We start from the raw sequence: 24,140 nt of genomic DNA on the forward strand, positions 1-24,140 counted from the left end.
TCGTCATACAAAGAACGTGTGGATGTACGATGAGCTGCAGTGATAGCTGAGGCCACTCTGTGAGAATAACCTTTGGCTATTAGTGATTTCTGCAAATGTGCCATACGTGAAGATTGAACGTCTGTGGTGACTCGTGATACACGCCTGAGTGCGGATGAACTAGTAGGTCGTCCCGCACGGGAAGAGGAATGCTGCTTCGACTGACTAGGGCTTTTAGGCCCGGCGAACCAACTTCTCGCCAGCCAAAATGGCGCTACCAAAAGCAGTTGTACTTTGTTGGTTAACAGAACTTTCTGAATGACCTTGTGAAGTAGAGCCGGAGGCGGAAACGCATAAGCGTTGAGACCTTCCCAGGGAATGGCCAAGGCGTCGTGATCCCACGCTAGTGGATCTGGAATTGGAGACACGAATCTCGGCAGTTGGGAGTTGAACCGAGTGGCAAACAGGTCGACACTCGGTCGAGAGAGCGGGTAAATTATCGTCCGAAAAATCTTGGGCAGGAGTTGCCACTCTGTGGGCGACGGGCGACGGGCGACTGGAACGAGACAGAGCGTCGGCAATCACGTTCTTTGTTCCGGGAATGTGCCTGGCTCTTGCGACAATGTTGAGAGAATCTATCAGAAGATAGAATCGAAACGTCCACTGTAGGAGTGCTGCCGAACCCGTCGACCCTAGGTGATTGATGTACCACACTACCGTCGAGTTGTCGGACTGTATCAGCAGATGAGACCTCTTGAGTAGAACCGCCCAGTGCTGAATTGCCAGTAATACTGCCTTGAACTCCAGAATGTTTATGTGGAGTGACTTGTCGTCGGACGACCACCGCCCTGCCACTTGATGTTGAAGGAAGTGGGCGCCCCAACCTTCTAGAGAAGCGTCCACAATCAACTGATGGGTTGGACTGAAGGGCACCAAAGAGACGCCGGCGCAGACATTCTGTACGTGGAGCCACCAATGCAGAATTGGACGTAGATCCCTGGGTAACCGAATCAACTCCTGAGGGTTGTTGGTTTGAAGATGAGGTCGCAGAAACACCTGAAGCGGACGAAGCTGCAGCTGACCTCTGTAAGTCAGAGCCTGAGCTGACGTTAAGACTCCCAGCAACTCCTGCCACTGTCGTAGAGTTCTGGGGTGATCCAAGGCTAGTGGTACCAGACGCTGAATTTTGGTCCACCTGTCCTGGGGAACAAACAACCTGGCTTGTTCTGTATCGAAAACTGCTCCTTTGAACTGAAGTCTGCGAGTCGGTGTTAACTCCGACTTCTCGTAATTGAGGAGCCACCCTAACTGTTTGAGCAGCCTGATGGTGAACTCCCGATGGATTTGAAGAACGATTAGATCCTGTTGTGCCTGAATACAATCGTCGATATAGCTTTTGAAAGTTACTCCCCGAGAATGCAGGAAACTGCTGATGGGTTTGGTCACCCGAGTGAAAAGCCACGGGGCCGTAGAGATTCCAAATGGAAGGACTTTCCATTGGAAGTGATGGCCCGCGAATGTGAACCTCAGATACTTCCGATGATCTGGGTGAATCGGAAGGTGGGGGTATGCGTCTTGAAGATCGAGGGAAATGAGGAAATCCCCTTTCTTCAAAATTGAGCGGAGAAGACTGACTGATATCATTCGAAAATGAGGTGGTTGTTGTAGGAATCGAGCGTTGAATGTCTTCATATTGAAGATGAGACGCAACTTGCTGGAATTTTCTTTGGCACCAGAAAAATCAGGGAGTTATGTTCACCGCATTGAGGTGTTCTATCGCATGTTTCTCCAGGAGAGTTGAGATTGTAGCCGAAAGGACTGCAGCCCGATCCAGAGGATATTTTTGCTGCAAAGGTTGAATGGTGAGTGGGGGATCCCCGACCACAGGCAGTCGATAGCCGTGAATGAGAGTCATTGTGACAAATGGATCTCCCAGAAACTCCCAGTTGGGAGCAAACAGACCTAACCTCCCTCCTACAGGGGAATCGAACACTGGAACCACCGGATCCGGCAGAACCAATCCGAGCTCTGACTTCCGTGAGTCACTGTTTGGATTGTCTACGTCCAGTTCCAGTGTCGGGTCGATAGGGGCGACGTGATGCGGAACCACGAAATGGCTTCCGGCCTCTGCCAAGTGCTTGAGAAGGCGCCGTGCCTTTCATACAGTCCCGGAGGTCTCGGTTGGAAGGGGTAAATTGTGCGGTTCAGCGATGCCTCATAGAATCTTGGAGCTGAATTTTTTGCAATTCCAAGAGATCGACAGATACTTGAAATTGGTTAAGACGGTCCACCTTGGATGCGACTTCTGCAATAGCCCCACTGACCATGGTTGACGAAATAATTCAGCCTTGAATCTATCTTCCCATGAGGAGAAATTCAACAGACCCCGTCGCCGTATTGCAAGTAAATAGCCAAAAAATGAGACAATTGCTCGAAGACCACCTGGAATTGGTCTAAAATCAGAGTCATACTACCCCTGATGTATGCGTCCTAGGACCGTATATGCATGATTGATAGCCTCCGCCACAGCGTCAACAGCTGAAATAATGCAGCTAATGGCAGGGATAGCATGGCGAACGGTAGTATCTAAGTGAGCCAATTCCCTGTCTTCCACCAAATACGGCGAAATGGAACGCTTGCCACAGACCATGGAAATGTCATCATCGACTGAAGGTGCCGCTGACCAAAGCTTCACACCATGAGAATGTGCCGTCGATGGTCAGAACCTTGGAGCAGACAAACCATCCTTCGTCCTTCTAAGCTTGTTGAAAAGCCGCGTCAAGAGAAGAAGGCAATTGTTGAAGACATGGACGCAAAGGGAGTGTGATACTGGGAACATCTCTATTAGTCATGGCATAAGACGTGGCCAAATCATCTGGAGATTTACTAAGAGGTAGCTGAAGTTTTTCAACTATCCAGGCTAGCACGTGAGCCGGTTCAACAACATCAAAACTGCCATCAGGAGTGGAGATGTCTGACTGCCCAGGTGAAGGGAAAGTAGTCTGAGATCGAGTCCGATCCCTCAAATCCACAGAACGATTAGCGCTAAATACGCCAGACGATTGTTGAACATGTGAGGACGAGCGACACTGATTCCAAGCCGACGTAACGGCACGAAGCATGATATCTAAATCCGGCGCTGGAGAGGAATCAATAGCAGGATTCCAAGACTCAGCAATAATCTGTGAACACGGCAATGTAGAAGTGGAATGGCGTGAAGGTGAACGCTGATCCACTGAAGCGGAACGCTGCCTAGCAGGTGAAACCACCCTCACAGAACGGCGTTGCTGATGTGTACTATCATGTAAAGGCACTGACTGTAAGACGTCACTAGCACTAGGCTGGCTAGAGGGGATATTCTGATTCACCTGAGGTGAATGAGACCGACTTCTATTATCCCTCTGACGCAAAGACACCAAGCGGTTAGGTGAACCGGATGGAAATGGCGAACCACTTCGACTAGGTGAGACTGAACGACTACGGGAATCAAAACGCTGTGGTGAGTCGAACTGAAGCACATGTTGAGGTGAGTTGAGTCGGGAATGTGACCCGGTTGGTCCTGGTGAACCTATTTGAGTACTTGAAACAGTACGTCCAGAGGAACCCATTTGACTACGTGAATCAGTTCGATCAACTGAACTCATTCGAGGATGTTCTGGTGAGCCGGCTCGGTCGTGTGAGCCGGTTCGGCCGTGTGAGCCGGTTCGGCATGGTGAGCCGGCTCGGCCGTGTGAGCTGGTTCGGCCGTGTGAGCCGGTTCGGCAGGGTGAGTCGGCTCGGCAGGGTGAGCCGGCTCGCGAAAGTGAACTGATTCGTCCTGGTGAACCCATTCGATTACATGAAGCAATTGGAACTGGTATGTTAGAAGGCCGACAAGAGTTCGAGCCTGAACGAGACCTAGAACGACTCCTCCCAGCCGTGGAAGAACGCATTCGAACCTTCGCACCAGATGGTGACTCAACTCGTGTGGTTGAATTGTTCCGGTGAGATGAAACCGTGGAAATAGGAGAGCGGGTACGTTCCAACCGCGCCGATCCCCGCTTCGACGATGAATGCTTAGAAGGTCTCGAAGTCTGTGATCGTTCCGAAGAAACAGACCTACGAGATAATGTAGATCGCAGGTCTGGCGTAGAAGAAATATCGGTCATTACCACCCTGGTACGCTCATGAGAACTTAAACTGGGTGAGGGAAGCTCCCCTAAAAGCCTTCTAACGTTCTCAGATAAATAGGAGTCCGACGAAGCGTCCATAAAATCTTCGTCAGGAGAGACGGGCGATTTAGAACGGTGAGCAGTGAGGGTGGGGCGATCTAAGCATTGTTTCTTAGTGGGAGATGAACCAGACCCCGCAGAATTAGTCCTAGCCCTATCTGCCAAACATCTGGCACAAGCACGTTTGTAAGATTTAAACGCCTCATTAGACAGACCTTAACACTTAGGACAGCGTGTGTCCCAGTCACAAAAACTCACACAATCAACACACGATGTGTGTGGGTCCCATGCTGAAAATACTTTATTACAACGGGCGCAAAACTTCCGTTTACTGGCCTGAACAGGCTTAACCATTTTGAGCAATTCTCAGACGAAAACATTTTCACGTCCACTCAGTGGAGCGACAAGAAAGAGAATGAGTATGTGAGGTGATCACATGGGTGAGGACTGCGCATGCCTTGTGCTGTCATGGACTAGTGAGCACGACTGAGACAGGAAGGCACGCACACTACGGGAGTGGGACAAGGTACGCCTGGAGCAAAGTTTTAATTCGTTTCCACTCATGGTCGAATGAAGAGAGAGAGGTGCAAGTTGTGAGATAGGATAAGTTTAAAAATTCACAATTTCCGAGAAGTAACTGATCGACTCACTGAAATACTCCAAATGGACTCACCTCAGCCAATCTTATGGCATAAGGACTGTCGATCTAGTTAAATGAGTAAATCAAAAGTCAAAAGACTAGAGAATGCTGCATTGAGAGAAGGTAACAGCAAAAGTTCGTCTGGAACCTCCCCAAGTGTTGTCCTTCGAAGCAAAACATCTGCGATTGACTGGAAGAAGTTATCTTTTGTCAAAAAGACAATAAAGAATCACTTTATCCCATACAAGAATCCAAAGTCAGCTCCAGAATACTGGAAGCAACTAAGCATGACCAATGATTAAGAGTTCAACTGGCTCGTGTAAATAATCTTAGAGCTGCAGATGGAGCATATCACCGGACTTGTCTTTTCCTGTTTGAACGTAACACCAAGCTGATGGGAGATGTGTCACCACAAATCACAAATATGATCTTATTCTGGATTGTCAAGAACTTGAGCAATCAGCAAAACATGCTGATATCCTTGATCTCGTAGATGTATGGAACAGGTACTGCACAATAGCTAACAATGTCCACATATATATACCATCTTCATTTATGACCCGGAGGAACACCTTCAAAGACAAACTAGCTAGCTGTCTTGTGGGCATATATAATATTGTTGTATTGTACGATCGTGTCTAAACGAACCTTATACTGTTTTGGTACCATTCAAATTCCGGCATATTCCATTTTCTGAAATGGTGACAAAAGTTGCTACCAAAGATATTAACAAAGTCATTCAATCATTCATACATGAGGACCAGGATACATTTCTGACCATGGTCCATGTGGACCTGCAGATTCGTGGTGACATGGTATCTCATCCCAAACCAAAAGGAACAGACATCAGCGAAGACAGAGTATTAGAGAGCATGCCCGATAGTTTGTACATGTTTCTCAACTTGTTACTAGGTGGTCAGCGTCTCCTAGAGGAACACGACCTGGAACCGATGAGAGGCTAGAATCACCAGTGTTGCACAAGATCTTATGTACACTGCTAATGGAGACAGGTTCTTGACCCCAAAACAAATAGGATTGGCCAGTGCCCTTCACCAAGCAACGATTGTGAGAGCTAGTGAACATGTTTCACCAGGAAGGTCATGTCATCAAACTTGACACTGCACTAGCCAAGACATTAGAGACCATGGATGACACTGGGGCTGTTATGCCACAAAACCTAGCAAAGGACCGCTTTGTCCATTTCTCAACAGACAACGTCGACATTAATGAGTACACTTTGGACGGTAAAGGAACATTCCATGCCACTCAGGTAGTTGCCTGGCAACGTAGTCCACCCCGAAGAAGATCTCCTCAGTGGCATTGACATTTCTAAGACAGGAACCTTCGATATACCTGAAGTGATAACTGACACCATACCTGCACCCAGCAGAAGGATAGAGAGCGTCAACCCAGAGAAAACTACAGTGGGCTACCTACCTATCATACAGGCTCCTGTATCTGAACTGAATACCTTGAACACAGATGTTAAGCAAGTGATCCATGTAGCCAAGTCTATGGGACAGCAGCATGTTGTTCTGACTGTGGACGAGGCCCTTTATCTGAAGCTGTTGGAACTGAAGTGGTCTGTAGAAGAGTATAAGAATGTGCTCATTCCTTCACATTGCCATGGACCTTCTCAGTATAATTGGACGACGTATGAGTCGGTGCAGCATGCCGAGCTATGGGTAGAATGTGATGTATTGGGAACCACAGCTGCCAAGCATGCCATGGGAGGAAAGGGATATGCACGTGCAATGCGAATGCATAAACTTACTTTTCAAGCTCTTAGGCAATACTCCTCCCACGACTCCACGCCTACATGGACGAGGTGGACGCAGCTCTAACAACTGAGCTCACGGATCTGTCAACGTCCATAGATACAAGTCATATCGCTGATATGGTTGACAAACTGACTACTGACAGATTGCAGCAGCCATTGAAAGAATTCAGTGCAGGTCTTGCAGCTGATGACCCTAATGCTGCCTCCTGGTGGGACTACATGACTGTGGTCAGTGCAGGTGTTGCAGCTGATGACCCTAATGCTGCCTCCTGGTGGGACTACATGACTATGGTCAGTGCAGGTCTTGCAGCTGATGACCCTAATGCTGCCTCCTGGTGGGACTACATGACTATGGTCAGTGCAGGTGTTGCAGCTGATGACCCTAATGCTGCCTCCTGGTGGGACTACATGACTATGGTCAGTGCAGGTCTTGCAGCTGATGACCCTAATGCTGCCTCCTGGTGGGACTACATGACTATGGTCAGTGCAGGTGTTGCAGCTGATGACCCTAATGCTGCCTCCTGGTGGGACTACATGACTATGGTCAGTGCAGGTGTTGCAGCTGATGACCCTAATGCTGCCTCCTGGTGGGACTACATGACTATGGTCAGTGCAGGTGTTGCAGCTGATGACCCTAATGCTGCCTCCTGGTGGGACTACATGACTATGGTCAGTGCAGGTGTTGCAGCTGATGACCCTAATTCTGCCTCCTGGTGGGACTACATGACTATGGTCAGTGCAGGTCTTGCAGCTGATGACCCTAATGCTGCCTCCTGGTGGGACTACATGACTATGGTCAGTGCAGGTGTTGCAGCTGATGACCCTAATGCTGCCTCCTGGTGGGACTACATGACTATGGTCAGTGCAGGTGTTGCAGCTGATGACCCTAATGCTGCCTCCTGGTGGGACTACATGACTATGGTCAGTGCAGGTGTTGCAGCTGATGACCCTAATGCTGCCTCCTGGTGGGACTACATGACTATGGTCAGTGCAGGTGTTGCAGCTGATGACCCTAATGCTGCCTCCTGGTGGGACTACATGACTATGGTCAGTGCAGGTCTTGCAGCTGATGACCCTAATGCTGCCTCCTGGTGGGACTACATGACTGTGGTCAGGGCAGGTGTTGCAGCTGATGACCCTAATGCTGCCTCCTTGTGGGACTACATGACTATGGTCAGTGCAGGTGTTGCAGCTGATGACCCTAATGCTGCCTCCTGGTGGGACTACATGACTATGGTCAGTGCAGGTGTTGCAGCTGATGACCCTAATGCTGCCTCCTGGTGGGACTACATGACTATGGTCAGTGCAGGTGTTGCAGCTGATGACCCTAATGCTGCCTCCTGGTGGGACTACATGAATGGTCAGTGCAGGTGTTGCAGCTGATGACCCTAATGCTGCCTTCTGGTGGGACTACATGACTATGGTCAGTGCAGGTGTTGCAGCTGATGACCCTAATGCTGCCTTCTGGTGGGACTACATGACTATGGTCAGTGCAGGTGTTGCAGCTGATGACCCTAATGCTGCCTTCTGGTGGGACTACATGACTATGGTCAGTGCAGGTGTTGCAGCTGATGACCCTAATGCTGCCTCCTGGTGGGACTACATGACTATGGTCATCTTACTACTTTGCTTCACAAGAGCACCAGGTGATGAGTTATGGGATGTCCACTTGTATGCTTTCAAACGTATGCTGCCATTCGTCTTCAGGTACAATCATGTGAACTCTGCCTGATGGGGTACTGTATATCTGGCTGAAAAGTCATGTCTGCCTGCAGAAGTGCTCCGTGAGTTCCAGAATGGACAAACTTGTAGTCAAACGCACTGATCGACGCTTCAATTATGTTTCAGCAGACCAAAGTATTGAGTGGCTGAACGCTACAGGGAAGAGGAGTGGAGGCTTAGTAGGCATCACAAGAATACCATCAGCCCTTAGCAGATGGACGTTGTCTTTAATCTCACAACAGTCATAGCTTCTCAGACAAAGGAAATGCTGAAAATGACGAAGGACGACGAAGACGATGAGTACACACACAATGAGAGCGCAACAACTACGATGAAGAAAGACGAATCTGACGAAAGCAAACTAGTTGTATCTTTGAAACAACATGGTGTGTTTCAAACTGGTGGTGACACCTTGATAAACATCATCAACAAGGATGTGGCCACATCACTGATCCAACAATCTCTGCTTAGGGCAGAACACCTTGTACAGGAGCAAATGGAAGTCTTCGTGGACAAACGTCTGTGTGAGCCTGTTGATAGTGACCAGCACCTGGATCTGAAATCATCTATTCAGAAGAATAAGGTCAAGACATTTTCCTCTTTGTATGACGTAATGCAAACTTCCAAGGGAAAGCAAAGCACTATCAAAGTGGACCAGAATATTCTACAAAGGCTCATGGCAGCCTATAGAGCAGGGTGTGAGGTAAAGCTGGAAAACATCCTACAGCATGACCTCATGACCGCCCCACTATCATTGGCCACAACTAGTGGTACCCTACATTCCACTAACAAGTCTGTGTTAGCCAGTATACTGACGCAAGAAGTTCAAACATCTGCTAATGTCACACTTGATGAGTCCAGCTGCCTGCTCATTGATGGCCAAGCCCTAGTGATGGCACTCGGAAAGAACATTTGGTGACTACTCCAGAACCTTTGCAAACACCATGTTCAAGATGGGAGAATTGACATAGTATTTGACAGGTACCATGTTGATTCCAAATAAAACGCAAGCAGCGCCTATGACAGATACGTCGTCAAATAGTGTGTGGGTCAGTTCATCTCCCATCAGACTGGTCTAGATGTGCTGCACTTGAGGAAGATAAACCATCTTGTTCAACACAGCCCAACAGACAAACCTGTACTAGCAGGGGGGGGGTAACTGAGGCGACTACAGTCAAGTGGTCTGATCCAGAGCTTGATGCTTGAAGTCTCATCTCTGAGAGCTGATTATGAAGAAGCGGACACACCACTGATTTTGCATTGCATCCATAGTCAGATGAAGACGATTGTTACGTCAGTGCGTGACACAGACGTGCTTCTCCTACTTCTGGCACACTATGACAAAATGAGATGCACTCAACTCTACATGAAAGCTGGGACATCGAAAGCTCCAAAGTATCTCCCAGTACAAGAAATCCACAGGCAACTGTCTTCAGATCAGGTTGATACACTACTTGCTTTCCATGCCATCACTGGGTGTGATAGTGTGTCTCAGATCAGTGGCCACACTAAGAAAACAGCATGGAAGGTGTTCCAGCAACACCATACTGATCTCACTGGACTTGGAAAGGGCCCTTTCACTGAAAACCTAGCTAGATCAACAGAGAAGTTCAACTGTAAAATATATGGCGTGCCTGAGGTCGATACATGCAACAAAGCACAAGTTAAATTGTTTTGTCGTGGCAGTGTACAAGAGACTCTGCCACCAACCTCTGACACAGCAAGGTTCCACATCATGCTTTCCCACTACCAAGCAAGTATCTGGAACCAAGCACACAGCCTATATCCAGATCTTCCTCCAGTGGCTGACATGGGGTGGGTTCACCAAGACGGTCATTTAGTGCCACGGCTACTCTCTCTGCCACCTATCCCAAAAGCTTGCAGGGAGATCACATCATGCACTTGTATGAAAGGATGCCTCAGTCAACGCTGCAGCTGCAGGAATGCATCAAGGCTTGCAACCGCAGCAAACTTAACAACAACTACCAGAACACTAGATATGTATGGGAATATGCGAATGGTTACAACTTTTACTGTGTATACTGCTAAGACAGCAGACAGCATTAAACAATTTGCATTCTTTCCATTGCCGTGATTCCACAAATAGACATATTGTTCTTAAAACACTTGAGTTGTGTCATTGTTAGTTGTAAGTGCCCTGTTATACTGAGTGAAAATTCATATTGCATTCATAATATGTCGCCCTTGGCTTTGACATGTTTAAACAAAGGGGAATTAAATCAAATGGGATGGAGAAGGACGAGGTTTTTGACCATCTGAATATTCAAAATTCATTCATTGTTCATTGTTCCAAAAGGTAAATTTTGCAGTAGGTATGCAAATCAATCATTTTCTTCCAATTTAATCACAAAACTGAGTATTGCATTGCATTCCCCATATGTGAAAACATTCAAATAAGCATTTTTCAACTTTCTAACTTGATTAATGAAAGTGATATGTTAGTTTTCACGTTTCAGTCTGGTGTTGGCGGCCATCTTGGATTTCTGCATTTTGAGGCATTATGGGGCATTTTTGAGCTTGGCATACAGCATATTTGGATTCAGGACCCCTCAATACCCCTTAAAAGCTTGTATGCCAAAAATTAACACGATTTGCCTTCAGCGCCTTAAATAAGCACTTTTTCCCCAAAGCTGCCTATACTATAACAAGAAAGATCAATTTTGATGATGCAACATACAAGGTCATTGTCAGTAAAATAACTTCGCCAAATTGTTCAGTTTTCTAACATTAGATCAGTACTAACATAAAAAATTCCTCATGATTAATAAATAAATTTCAAAGATCCTTAATAAATGTAATCAAGGATTAACAAACTAATGTTATGATCCGACATGGGGCCATGCTACACTGTTTCGTTTTTATCAGCTACACCTTGTAACACACTGCCCTTAGCTACACCTTGTAGCACACTGTCCTTACACTGGTCGACACCTACCTACTGTACCTATATAAGGGGTGCCCTTACACTGGTTGACACCTACCTGTTGTACCCATATAAGGGCTGTCCTTACACTGGTTGACACCTACCTGTTGTACCCATATAAAGGCTGCCCTTACACTGGTCGACACCTACCTGTTGTACCCATATAAAAGCTGTCCTTACACTGGTTGACACCTACCTGTTCTACCCATATAAGGGCTGTCCTTACACTGGTTGACACCTAACTATTGTACCCATATAAGGGCTGCCCTTACACTGGTCGACACCTACCTATTGTACCCATATAAAGGCTGCCCTTACACTGGTTGGCACCAACCTGTTGTACCCATATAAAGGCTGTCCTTACACTGGTCGACACCTACCTATTGTACCCATATAAAGGCTGCCCTTACACTGGTCGACACCTACCTGTTGTACCCATATAAGGGCTGTCCTTACACTGGTCGACACCTAACTATTGTACCCATATAAGGGCTGCCCTTACACTGGTCGACACCTACCTGTTGTACCCATATAAAGGCTGCCCTTACACTGGTTGACACCTACCTGTTGTACCCATATAAAGGCTGCCCTTACACTGGTTGACACCTACCTGTTGTACCCATATAAAGGCTGCCCTTACACTGGTACACTGGCGACACCTACCTGTTGTACCCATATAAAGGCTGCCCTTACACTGGTTGACACCTACCTATTGTACCCATATAAAGGCTGCCCTTACACTGGTTGACACCTACCTGTTGTACCCATATAAAGGCTGCCCTTACACTGGTTGACACCTACCTATTGTACCCATATAAAGGCTGCCCTTACACTGGTTGACACCTACATGTTGTACCCATATAAAGGCTGTCCTTACACTGGTTGACACCTACCTGTTCTACCCATATAAGGGCTGTCCTTACACTGGTTGACACCTAACTATTGTACCAAAATAAGGGCTGCCCTTACACTGGTCGACACCTACCTATTGTACCCATATAAAGGCTGCCCTTACACTGGTCGACACCTACCTATTGTACCCATATAAAGGCTGCCGTACACTGGTCGACACCTAACTATTGTACCCATATAAGGGCTGCCCTTACACTGGTCGACACCTACCTATTTTACCCATATAAAGGCTGTCCTTACACTGGTCGACACCTACCTATTGTACCCATATAAAGGCTGCCCTTACACCTACCTATTGTACCCATATAAAGGCTGCCCTTACACTGGTTGACACCTACCTATTGTACCCATATAAAGGCTGCCCTTACACGACACCTACCTGTTGTACCCATATAGGGGGCCCTTACACTGGTTGACACCTACCCATATAAAGGCTGCCCTTACACTGGTCGACACCTACCTATTGTACCCATATAAGGGCTGTCCTTACACTGGTTACTGGTGGACACCTAACTATTGTACCCATATAAAGGCTGCCCTTACACTGGTTGACACCTACCTATTGTACCCATATGAGGGCTGCCCTTACACTGGTCGACACCTACCTATTGTACCCATATAAAGGCTGTCCTTACACTGGTCGACACCTACCTATTGTACCCATATAAAGGCTGCCCTCACACTGGTTGACACCTACCTATTGTACCCATATAAGGGCTGCCCTTACACTGGTCGACACCTACCTATTGTACCCATATAAAGGCTGTCCTTACACTGGTCGACACCTACCTATTGTACCCATATAAAGGCTGTCCTTACACTGGTCGACACCAACCTATTGTACCCATATAAGGGCTGTCCTTACACTGGTTGACACCTACCTATTGTACCCATATAAGGAGAAGGATCCTGCCGGGGTCTTGGCCGTCTCATTCCGGTAGTAGTACAGACAGCCCCCACTCAGCACAACAAACACCTGGGGCCCTGGAACAAGCTTCAGTGAATGAGGGACTTGGGTTTAATGCTTGGTTCTAGTTATCCAGCAATATCACATTATGTCAGAAACATGTGGGTTCTTTCATTAAAGGTCACACGAAACCAAAAAATCATACATAATTACAACACAATTATCACGTATTCATGACATATAATATACATTGCTGATTATGAAAAAACATATAAACAAAATTATAAGCATACAATCGCAAATCAAAAGTGCAATATTTTGTACTTGGGTTTACTTCCCTAGAAACGAAGCAGCCGGGATAGCGAACCCAGTCAGAGTGGGTGGGAGTGCACTCAAGTGTAATGGCTGGTTCATTTGCAGATGCCCTCACGGCTCATTGTGTGTGTTTATATGGAGATGTTGGGTTTTATAAATACATGCTCATTTTTTGTGTATAACAGACATCATAACATGTCATGTGTAAAAGTATCACACCTGCCCGTCAGTGTAATTACATAATGTGACAGGGACAGAACTCCGGCCATAAATCAATGCGTTTTGTTTATGGTGTATAGCCTGATAGCATGTGGTCAGTGATCGCGGTTGTGTATTGAATATTGTCATTAGCAGACAGGCAGGCAGACACATAGGTGTCAATAAAACAGACATTGAGTTTTGTCTGTGACAACGACATATCTATATCACAGTTAGAAATTCTGTCAAAGCTAAATAATGACATTGCTTTTAAGTATCGAACTGAGAAAGTGACTCGGTAAGAAGAACGTGTGGTGAAATAGACAAATGAAAGTATATAAACAGTTAAATCGGTAATCTACTGTCATAACATATAATAAGCTCGTGCCTGTGAAATATCAACAAAACATTAGAAAAATAGCTCACACCAAAGCCTTCACCGAGTATTTACCGGACAACCCGCTTCCAAGCTGCGCGAACCTATTTCACTGCGCATGTGCTATGAGCGCAGCGCAGCCCAGCTGTTGAAACCACTTTTTCCCCAAGTGCTGGGGGAAAATTAGTGAATCGTTTGAACTCTGATTTCGCGCGGTTATTTTCATTGCGTTATTGTTCAACTTTATAAGCTGAATTTGCATTTTTGATGATTTGTTTTGATGAATCTGCAAAGTTGTGTTTTACGTTGCATGTGACCTTTAACACAGAAAGCAAACAATCACAGAATCACAATCTCGGAGGTAACAGTTCTGTAAGCAAACTGAATATTACTTCACTGATATTACTCATAACTGATGCCCAAATGATTGGCACCTGTCAGAATATTTTTTTATTTTTTAATATTATAGCAACATTTGTATAGAGCCAACATCCAGCTCAGCTGCTCAAAGGTGCTTTGATTTTCCCTTTATCATTGGATGTCAAACTCAAACGGCACATTGTATTATCAATCTCAACTCCCTGGGGAGAATACTGTCTAAACTGTACCTAGCTGAGTGTTGGCTTTAACCTCAATCTGCAATAAATCAGGTGTTTACCATCCTTCTGTTTTCTTATGAATATATGTATTTCATAACAGTGACTTAGAACGTATAACAGACTTGGCTGATAAATGGCAAGTGAAATTTAGTCCTACCAAAACTGAAGCCATGCTATTTTCGACTAAAATTAATTCTAGTCCTAAATTACCTCTTCGAATGAATGATGTTCTTATACCTGAAGTAAGTGATCATAAACACCTTCAGGAAGATGGAAAATGGCACAAACATATTGATTATCTTGTCCGTAAAGTGAGCCACTAATTAATTGCTTGCGTAGTCTAAAATACAGGTGAAATCGAAGAACGCTTGAAATTATGTACAAATCTTTTATCTTACCCATATTTGACTACTGCGATAACATTTGGGATAATTGTAACAAAGAACAAGTAAAAATGCTAGAAAACCTACACTTGGATGCTCTTCGAACAATATGTGGAGCAGTACGAGGAACTAGTCACGAAAAGCTTTACAGGGAAACGGGTTATTGCTCATTGTCTGACAGACGACATTATCATAAATTATGTATATATTACAAAATGGTCAATGGGCTGACTCCTAAATACCTATCATTATGGTTCCCACCTAGTATCTCCAGCATAACAGGATACAACCTTCGTAACTCCAACGACTTTCAGACAAATGCAGGGCTTATCCCAGTATAACCGATCTTTCCTGCCTTCTGTTGTTAAAGCATGGAATGCACTTGATATCAATATCAGAAATGTAGATTCCCTATCTAGGTTTAAACAATTGATTTCAACAGACATTCAGATTTCTTCAAATTTTATATACATTGCCAGTTATGGCCAGCGACAATACCAAGTGATCCTATCCAGAATTAGGCTAGGTTGTAGTGATTTAAAAGCACACTTATTTGACAGATTCCTGATTGATGATCCCACTTGTTCATGTGGCCACAACAGAGAAGATGCTATCCATTTTTTTCTGTCATGTCCCCGCTATGCCCAGTTTAGACTCGACAAATACTTTGTCCTTAACCACCTCAGCATATATACTATACTTCATGGCAATGACGATTTATCTCCTTTAGACAATGAAAACCTTATAAAATCCGTGACAGAATTATATATATAACTAACCGAAACTAACCGAATTCAAATAAGAACCCAGAATTCAAATAGCCTCAGAATTCGCTACCCTACTATACTGAGTAGAACATAAAATGACTACTTTAGTATCTGTTCATAAAATGCACTTGGTATCTTCTTCTTTATTTTCTTTTCTTTATTTTTATTTTGTTTTGATTCATTCATTAATGTCCTAATGTCTGCTCCATAGAATTATGTCAAGGTAATAATGAACTATATGCGGAGAAGCATTGACATAGGCCATATGGCCTGTTTGCTAATCCTATTTCCATTTTGTTATGTCATGTATTGTGAAAAATGTAAACATTAATGGAAATGAAATACTGTTTAAATCATTTCATTGACCCATATCACCTGCTGAGATTATGCTATTTGATACAATGGAGTCGGCCCAGTAGACAGGTGTTCTGATACAGTCAGACACCATGTTTGTAAAGACAGGCGAGGGCATCGTCAAGTTACAGTGGGCTGCACTCAGACTGATAACATGCCAGACTTTTTAGATAATTCAGATCAACATCACTTTCCAAACACATGAATGATACTGCTTACATATTTTTCAGATCACACAAAACATGGCTGACCACAGAATCTCATTTACATATCCATTTGGGATATTTCAACACTATCCCTGTGGCTGGTATTCATATAGGGATCAAGACTAGACTAACGCTTAGTCTCTGAATATATAAATAATTTTGATTGTAACAAATAAACCCATTTAAATTGAAAAGAGGCCCCAGGGAGACCAGAGATACAGAACCTGAGGAAATCTAGACTTGCTTCATTTAGGGCTTAAGCATTGCAGGGAGGGCTAGGCATTAGGGAAATAATGTGGTTCAGGGACTGTGAGACAGACTAAGAACAAGACTAACACAGAGACTAACATAGACTCAGCGATTCATAATGACCAGTGCACAGGTTGATATTCAATCAGGGATCTATTAGACTATCGCAGTGGTTGATATCTTTCAGGAAGTTATCAAAACGATATATTCAGCCTCAAGTCTGTAGGAAATGTTGGCCAAAGTTGCCCACTCGGGTGGAAAAATTTCCTGTTCATGCTAATTTAGCTACAACACATGTTTTCATGTTATAGATGTGACTTGTATTTGAGTGATAACAAGACCAATCGACATTTGAAGGTGATCTAATATAGATCAACATTACTGCATTGAACTGGGGCTGGGCAGGGTTGTGGGGGGATATGAGGGGTAGTGGATGGATAGGTGGCTTAAGGTTGGGATTTTTGTTTTAAACAGACTCTTTCTTTCAGTCACTTATTCAAGTCTTGTCTATCTCACGGTCCCAGAACCATTGTACTTCCCCTGTGGTGCTACAGATAGATTTCCACAGGTTCTGAATCTCCAGTGGTTTACATTTCAGTTTAAAATGGAATTGTTTGTTGCTTTCAAAATTCTCATCTTTAGAGACTAGTCTACTTAAAGACAATGGCCTAGATTTTCGAAACTCTCTTAGCGCTAAGATAGTCGTAAATTAAGGTTAATGTATGGCACTTACGACTATCTTAGCGCTAAGAGAGCTTCGAAAATCTAGGCCAATGTTTTTTATCTGCACATGGATGTTTTCTACATTTTCTTTTAAAATTTTAAGGATAAAATATTTTTTCATGCTGAAACAAGGACTCTTACTAACATCAAAATGAAAGAAGTCTTCAACAACACCAACAGACCAACAAAGCCACAGCTGCCAGATGCATGTCACCACACCAGTTACCGATTTTTTCTAGACCTTGACAGATTAGTTATTTTAAACAACTCCCAGACCAACAGGACAATGGTGACGCTACTCACATCGGAAAAGTTGCACCTTATTTCTGAAGCTCTGTTTACGTAGCCAGGAGCTGTGTCTGCACTCCGGCTGCTTCAGCAGGAGCTGGCAGGCTGCAAGGAAAACACTTACAATTAGAACAGAGCCAAGACTCTTTTGAAACTCGTGGCGATATCCTACACAGATGACTTGCTGATGGAATCGGTGGACACCCTTGCGACGTTTGATGGCATCGTGCCGTACAATGGTGTGGATTCCTGTGTACATTATTTATCACTAGATTATCTGGTCAAGACTCATGTATTTCCTGGTTATAAACATACAGCTGAGATATCTCTGACTGCCCTCCCCTCGAAACCCCTTCCTCAACTCCCAACAAATATTCCTGTCAGTATGTAAGTGTAATAGTTTTGACACTGTAGCATTGCAACCATCTTCAACACAGTAAATAACACGTACCTATTTGTTCCTTTGGGCTGGGGATCCCCATGCTAGCCATCTTGTGGAACGCTGGATGAACACATGTCAATCATTTCCCTGAAACAAATGCACCTTGTTCAGTCACTTCCTGCGTCCTTCCTGGTGTGAAAATTTACAGAAACATTGCGTTACATGAGAATAAACATTACGTGACTTATCCATCATCATCTTGGTAGTTCAGTTTCAGATGAATTATTGGAAATGTTGAAAATCATGAGACAAGCATGGGTTCAAGTATCGCCATGACATATCAAAGTTTGCAAAACTATAAACCCATGCCTACCATATTTCTGTTGTCAGACACTGTTATACTTAGGTGTTGACCCCACGCCTGGTTGACCCTGATCCCATTCAACAACAGGTACAGAGGCAACTTATCTCTGACTGTGCCCCGGTTTTACAGTCATAAAAAGGGTACACCTGAAGATAATGGTCACTATTAAGTCAAGAATGTAATCTTTACCTGTTCCAGGTTAATTCAAAGTGAATAAATATTTTCAACAAAGGTGGACTCAGCCTCTATTAGAGACCATGCTTCTAGTTCAGGGCAGATGCAGGACCCAATATCAGTGGCGACGGACTGAGGTGGGTATCCGATAGAGGAAATACAGTATATGAAACTTGGACTTTCTGGTTGGAATCTTGAAAAAACAAACCAACCCAAGGTCATAACTTATGCTCCAATAATCACATCTCTGTTTCTGAAACTATATGGTAATAGATCTCAGGTTAAAACTGAAAGTGTGAGAGTGAGTGACTTTAGTTTTTTATGGCCTTTAGCAGTATTCCAGCAATATCATGGCAGGGGACACCAGAAACGGGCTTCACACATTGTACCCATGGGGGGAATCGAACCCAGATGTTTGGCGAACGTTTTAACCACTAGGCTACCCCTAGACCTCTTAAAACTGAAAGGAAGAGTGCTTCAGATAATCAATTTGAAATGTAATGTAATATTTTCATCATTTAAATTTATTATCGACAACACTTCCCTATCAACTGGACATTAGAAATCCCTACAGCATCTCCCACTGTTACCGAAAGGATGCAACATTATTAACATGCAAGTATGTCTGACAGGGGGTTTCATGTCATCACTACCCAATTCAACATATAGTGCATTTCCAAGCCTCGAGAGTACCCTACCTACCGTTACAACAGTTGGCATACGCTTGAATTTTTGTAAATACTCAATAAATTTAATCTTACATGTGTACACACACAAATGTCAAATCTTAGCTTGCGTACCGGTGCCGAGATAACTGAGGTGTAGTGAGACTGAGAAGTCCATTTCAACATGAACTTGGCAACTTGCAGTCTTTCTTATTGTTTCTCATATTACAGATCCAATATAAATAACATTTAAACTTTAGGCTAGACCAATTTTATTTCTTGTTTTACGGATTGTTGTCCTCAAAAAACCTAAATGCAGGAGGGGAAAAAATATAAAAATAAAATCACCAGTCAAAGTAACATTCCTTCTAAATATTAAAAGTATTTTTCTTCTGGCAATTTATGCAGTGTATATGGGTCAAAAAGCAACTAAAAAACAATTTTTCTTGCAAGTTTACATTTTTGCCAATAAAAACATAAGGATTTTATTTTTTGAGCGGAGAAAATTAAGTTTTATTTTTTTTCTTATTCTTGAATAAATACGACCGGGGGATCCGTAAAACAAGAAATAAAATTGGTCTGGCCTTATTATGTTTTACAATTAATGGAAAATGGCAAAATACCCAATTGAGTTTGAGTGAGATGGGTACAATTCATTTGGAAACTTAGGATACCCAACTGAGATGAACACAAGCGAGTACATAACTCAGTAACCCAACATGTTATCTGTAGCTCTGTTAAGGACAAATACGGGACATATGTAAATGTGACATGGGTCAGCACGACAAAGTGTCTGAGGTTGTCTGCTTCTATCAACACGTCTGTTTTTTCATATTTCATATGTTTGCCTCTTGTTTGCCAATGGGTGATTTTCAAAAACACCTTCCTTATTTTATTGAAACAAGTTACAAATTGTTTGCATCAAACAAACTGTACCTCATGAATGACCTACATCAGTGTGATTACACACAAACACTGAGGCAACATCTGAATGCCTGTTGGAATATAGTGTGTCAAGTCGAACTTGACGGAAGTACACATGCTTCAAGGTATTGTACACCCATCATGTATCCAAACACCCTCTGCTCATCGTACTTCCCTGAACAACTTGTTACCGGAACCGTTGATCCTGGAGAAACTAACTCTGCGAAGAGACACTGTGTAGGACACGGGCATTAGAATCAGTGGGTTGGTTTTTAGGATGTTTCCAGTACTGCATGCATGCCTCAAAACCCACACTTCAACAGATTGATCTACAATATGCCACAAAGCCCACACTTCAACAGATTGATCTACAATATGCCACAAAACCCACACTTCAACAGATTAATCGACAATATGCCACAAAGCCCACACTTCAACAGATTGATCGACAATATGCCACAAAACCCACACTTCAACAGATTGATCGACAATATGCCACAAAACCCATGTTTCAACAGATTGATCGACAATATGCCACAAAACCCACACTTCAACAGATTGATCGACAATATGCCACAAAACCCACACTTCAACAGATTGATCTACAACATGCCACAAAACCCACACTTCAACAGATTGATCGACAATATGCCACAAAACCCACACTTCAACAGATTGATCGACAATATGCCACAAAACCCATGTTTCAACAGATTGATCTACAATATGCCACAAAACCCACACTTCAACAGATTGATCTACAATATGCCACAAAACCCATGTTTCAACAGATTGATCTACAATATGCCACAAAACCCAAAATCCATGTTTCAACAGATTGATCTACAATATGCCACAAAACCCATGTTTTAACAGATTGATCTACAATATGCCACAAAACCCATGTTTTAACAGATTGATCTACAATATGCCACAAAACCCATGTTTTAACAGATTGATCGACAATATGCCACAAAACCCATGTTTCAACAGATTGATCTACAATATGCCACAAAACCCACACTTCAACAGATTGATCTACAATATGCCACAAAACCCATGTTTCAACAGATTGATCTACAATATGCCACAAAACCCACACTTCAACAGATTGATCTACAATATGCCACAAAACCCATGTTTTAACAGATTGATCTACAATATGCCACAAAACCCATGTTTTAACAGATTGATGCATGATCTGGTCCAGACTCACTTAATCACATACTGCTGAAGTATCGAAGTGTGCTGCATTAAAGATGACAACATGTCCCAACAGATTGGATCTAAAAGTCACGTATGCAGCACAAAACACAACTTTTCAGATTCTGATACCTTCGGTTTGGACTTCGAAACGTCGTCAAAATGCAAATCTTATAAATTAAAAATGCTAAATCGAGTTCAAAAAATTTTCCCCACACTTCAACAGATTGATCGACAATATGCCACAAAATAGCACGCCAGTGAAATAGGTTTTGAAGCGCGGGTTGTCGGGTGAATACTTCGGTGAAGGCTTTGATGAGCTATTTTTCTAATGTTTTGTTGATATCTCACAAAGCCCACTTTATATTTATGACAGTAAATTAACTGTTTATATAATTTATTTGTCTATTTCACAAAACCCACACTTCAACAGTCATTCAGTTCGATGCTTAAAAGCATATGTCATTATTTAAACCCAGAATTTCAACAGATATGATCTACTGTCACAAACAAAACTCAATGTCTTGTTTTCAACACCTGTGTGATTGATCTGACAATATTCAATACCACAAATCACTGACCACATGCAATTTGAACAACAGATGATCGGCTATACACCATAAACAAAACCCATTGTTTGGCAACAGATTAGGTCTCTCACATTATATGCACAGACAGGCAGGTGTGATACCCACACATTCATGATGTCTGTTGAGATTGATACACAAAAATATGTATTTACAAACCCAACATCTCTATATGTTTCAACAGAGCCGTGGATGCATGAATCTGGTCCTTGAGCTACACACTCACTTGACTGGGTTCACATCCCGGCTGCTTCGCTTTTTTGAAGTACCGAAGTACGCAATTTTGTGTGCTGCATTAAAGCTTGATAATTTTGTTTATATGTTTTTTAGCACAGTTGTATATTATATGTCATGAATAACTAAGACATAAATGTTCTATTTTGTCATGGATAAAAAGTTAAAGACTTATAGATGGAAAACGGATAATGCTTTAACTCCTCTTAACTGACATGCCTAAATTTTGCTTTTAAGTTTGTGTTTCCTTGCACTTGACACTGAGCAACCACATGTATGATGGAGGTGTGTCTATAGAAGAGTTCGGACCAGGCGATCCAGAGATCCTGACAATTGCAAGACAAAGCCTACTGACCACCGACCCTATTACATCACCTTTCTTAAGATGCACAGGATACTTGGTCCTATTCTAAGCTCTAGTTGTGTTTATTACAGCAAACTGAAACGCTGTTGGTGCAGTGCTAACCTAAATTCACTCACTCACTCTTGAGAGATATACAGAACATAATACACTTAATCTTCATAATGTGAGCCATCTCACAACAATCCTGTCCCACTTCGGATCAGGTTGATGATATTCATAAAGAATACTTCCTGATCCAATGGCCATAACACTAGACCTGTCAATCTAGGACATCTGTGTTAACTAGCACTCTTTCTGTTGTCAAAGTCAGCAACAAAGTGATTGGTTCCTTGTTTTAACTCACATCTTATAAGATAAAGACTTAGAGGTCACAAGATTAGAAAACCACAGAAGGCATCAATGCCCTTTACACCATGTCATCCCATATACAAGGGAGGATAGTAAAGGACAATTGACTTTGGTTTAGAGTGAGTTAGTGAGTGAGTGAGTATCAGGAAGCACTGTTTAGGCATGATGACCATCACCCAATAACACCATACATTCACTCAATGCCACAGTAAAAAATGTCATGTTGTCTTCCTCTGGTTCCTGTGAAATGAACATCTAATCCGGTACATCACTATGACTTGTCGTTAATTTTTTTCTTTCATATGCTGTTTGAGCAGGAAATATTTCATCAGGCCAACATCCTTGGACATCAAGGCACACTTGTGTTGCACTTCCTGTGTTGGTGGTAAATAACAATAAGCTTACTAATTCACTGTATAAATCACAAAGTTACCAACTAAAATTACGAACAAAACTACCAGCTAACTAAATGAACGTTCAATATGAACTGACTCACTGAGGTAACTAAATGAACTGGATCACAAAGCTACCAGCGTTCAATATGAACTGACTCACTGAGGTAACTAAATGAACTGGATCACAAAACTACCAGCGTTCAATATGAACTGACTCACTGAGGTAACTAAATGAACTGGATCACAAAACTACCAGCGTTCAATATGAACTGACTCACTGAGGTAACTAAATGAACTGGATCACAAAGCTACCAGCGCTCAATATGAACTGACACACTGAGGTAACTAAATGAACTGGATCACAAAGCTACCAGCGTTCAATATGAACTGACTCACTGAGGTAACTAAATGAACTGGATCACAAAGCTACCAGCGTTCAATATGAACTGACTCACTGAGGTAACTAAATGAACTGGATCACAAAACTACCAGCGTTCAATATGAACTGACTCACTGAGGTAACTAAATGAACTGGATCACAAAGCTACCAGCGTTCAATATGAACTGACTCACTGAGGTAACTAAATGAACTGGATCACTAAAGCTACCAGCGTTCAATATGAACTGACTCACTGAGGTAACTAAATGAACTGGATCACAAAGCTACCAGCGTTCAATATGAACTGACTCACTGAGGTAACTAAATGAACTGGATCACAAAGCTACCAGCGTTCAATATGAACTGACTCACTGAGGTAACTAAATGAACTGGATCACAAAGCTACTAGCATTCAACATGAACTGACTCACTGAGGTAACTAAATGAACTGGATCACAAAGCTACCAGCGTTCAATATGAACTGACTCACTGAGGTAACTAAATGAACTGGATCACAAAGCTACCAGTGTTCAATATGAACTGACTCACTGAGGTAACTAAATGAACT

The 24,140-nt window shown here is 43.2% G+C and overlaps 1 protein-coding gene across 5 annotated transcripts in view; it reads right to left on the reverse strand.

The window, feature by feature from the left end:
• The window catches only part of LOC124252779 (SH3 domain-binding protein 2-like), a 58,498-nt gene that overhangs the window by 24,033 nt on the left and 10,325 nt on the right, over positions 1-24,140 (reverse strand). For 4 of the 5 annotated variants that reach the window (XM_046686447.1, XM_046686440.1, XM_046686462.1 and 1 more), the window contains exons 2-4: positions 18,005-18,082; positions 17,569-17,658; positions 13,070-13,172 (exon numbers count right to left, since the gene is read on the reverse strand). In XM_046686447.1, the coding sequence (XP_046542403.1) occupies positions 13,070-13,172; positions 17,569-17,658; positions 18,005-18,044 (233 nt within the window). In that variant the 5' untranslated portion in view covers positions 18,045-18,082. Of the gene's footprint in view, positions 1-12,701; positions 12,711-13,069; positions 13,173-17,568; positions 17,659-18,004; positions 18,083-24,140 lie in introns of all 5 variants that reach the window. The other variant, XM_046686456.1, reaches the window with a different exon arrangement.

Source organism: Haliotis rubra, unplaced genomic scaffold (assembly GCF_003918875.1).
Source record: "Haliotis rubra isolate DU_JTF1 unplaced genomic scaffold, ASM391887v1 Scf114, whole genome shotgun sequence".
NCBI lineage: Eukaryota > Metazoa > Mollusca > Gastropoda > Lepetellida > Haliotidae > Haliotis > Haliotis rubra.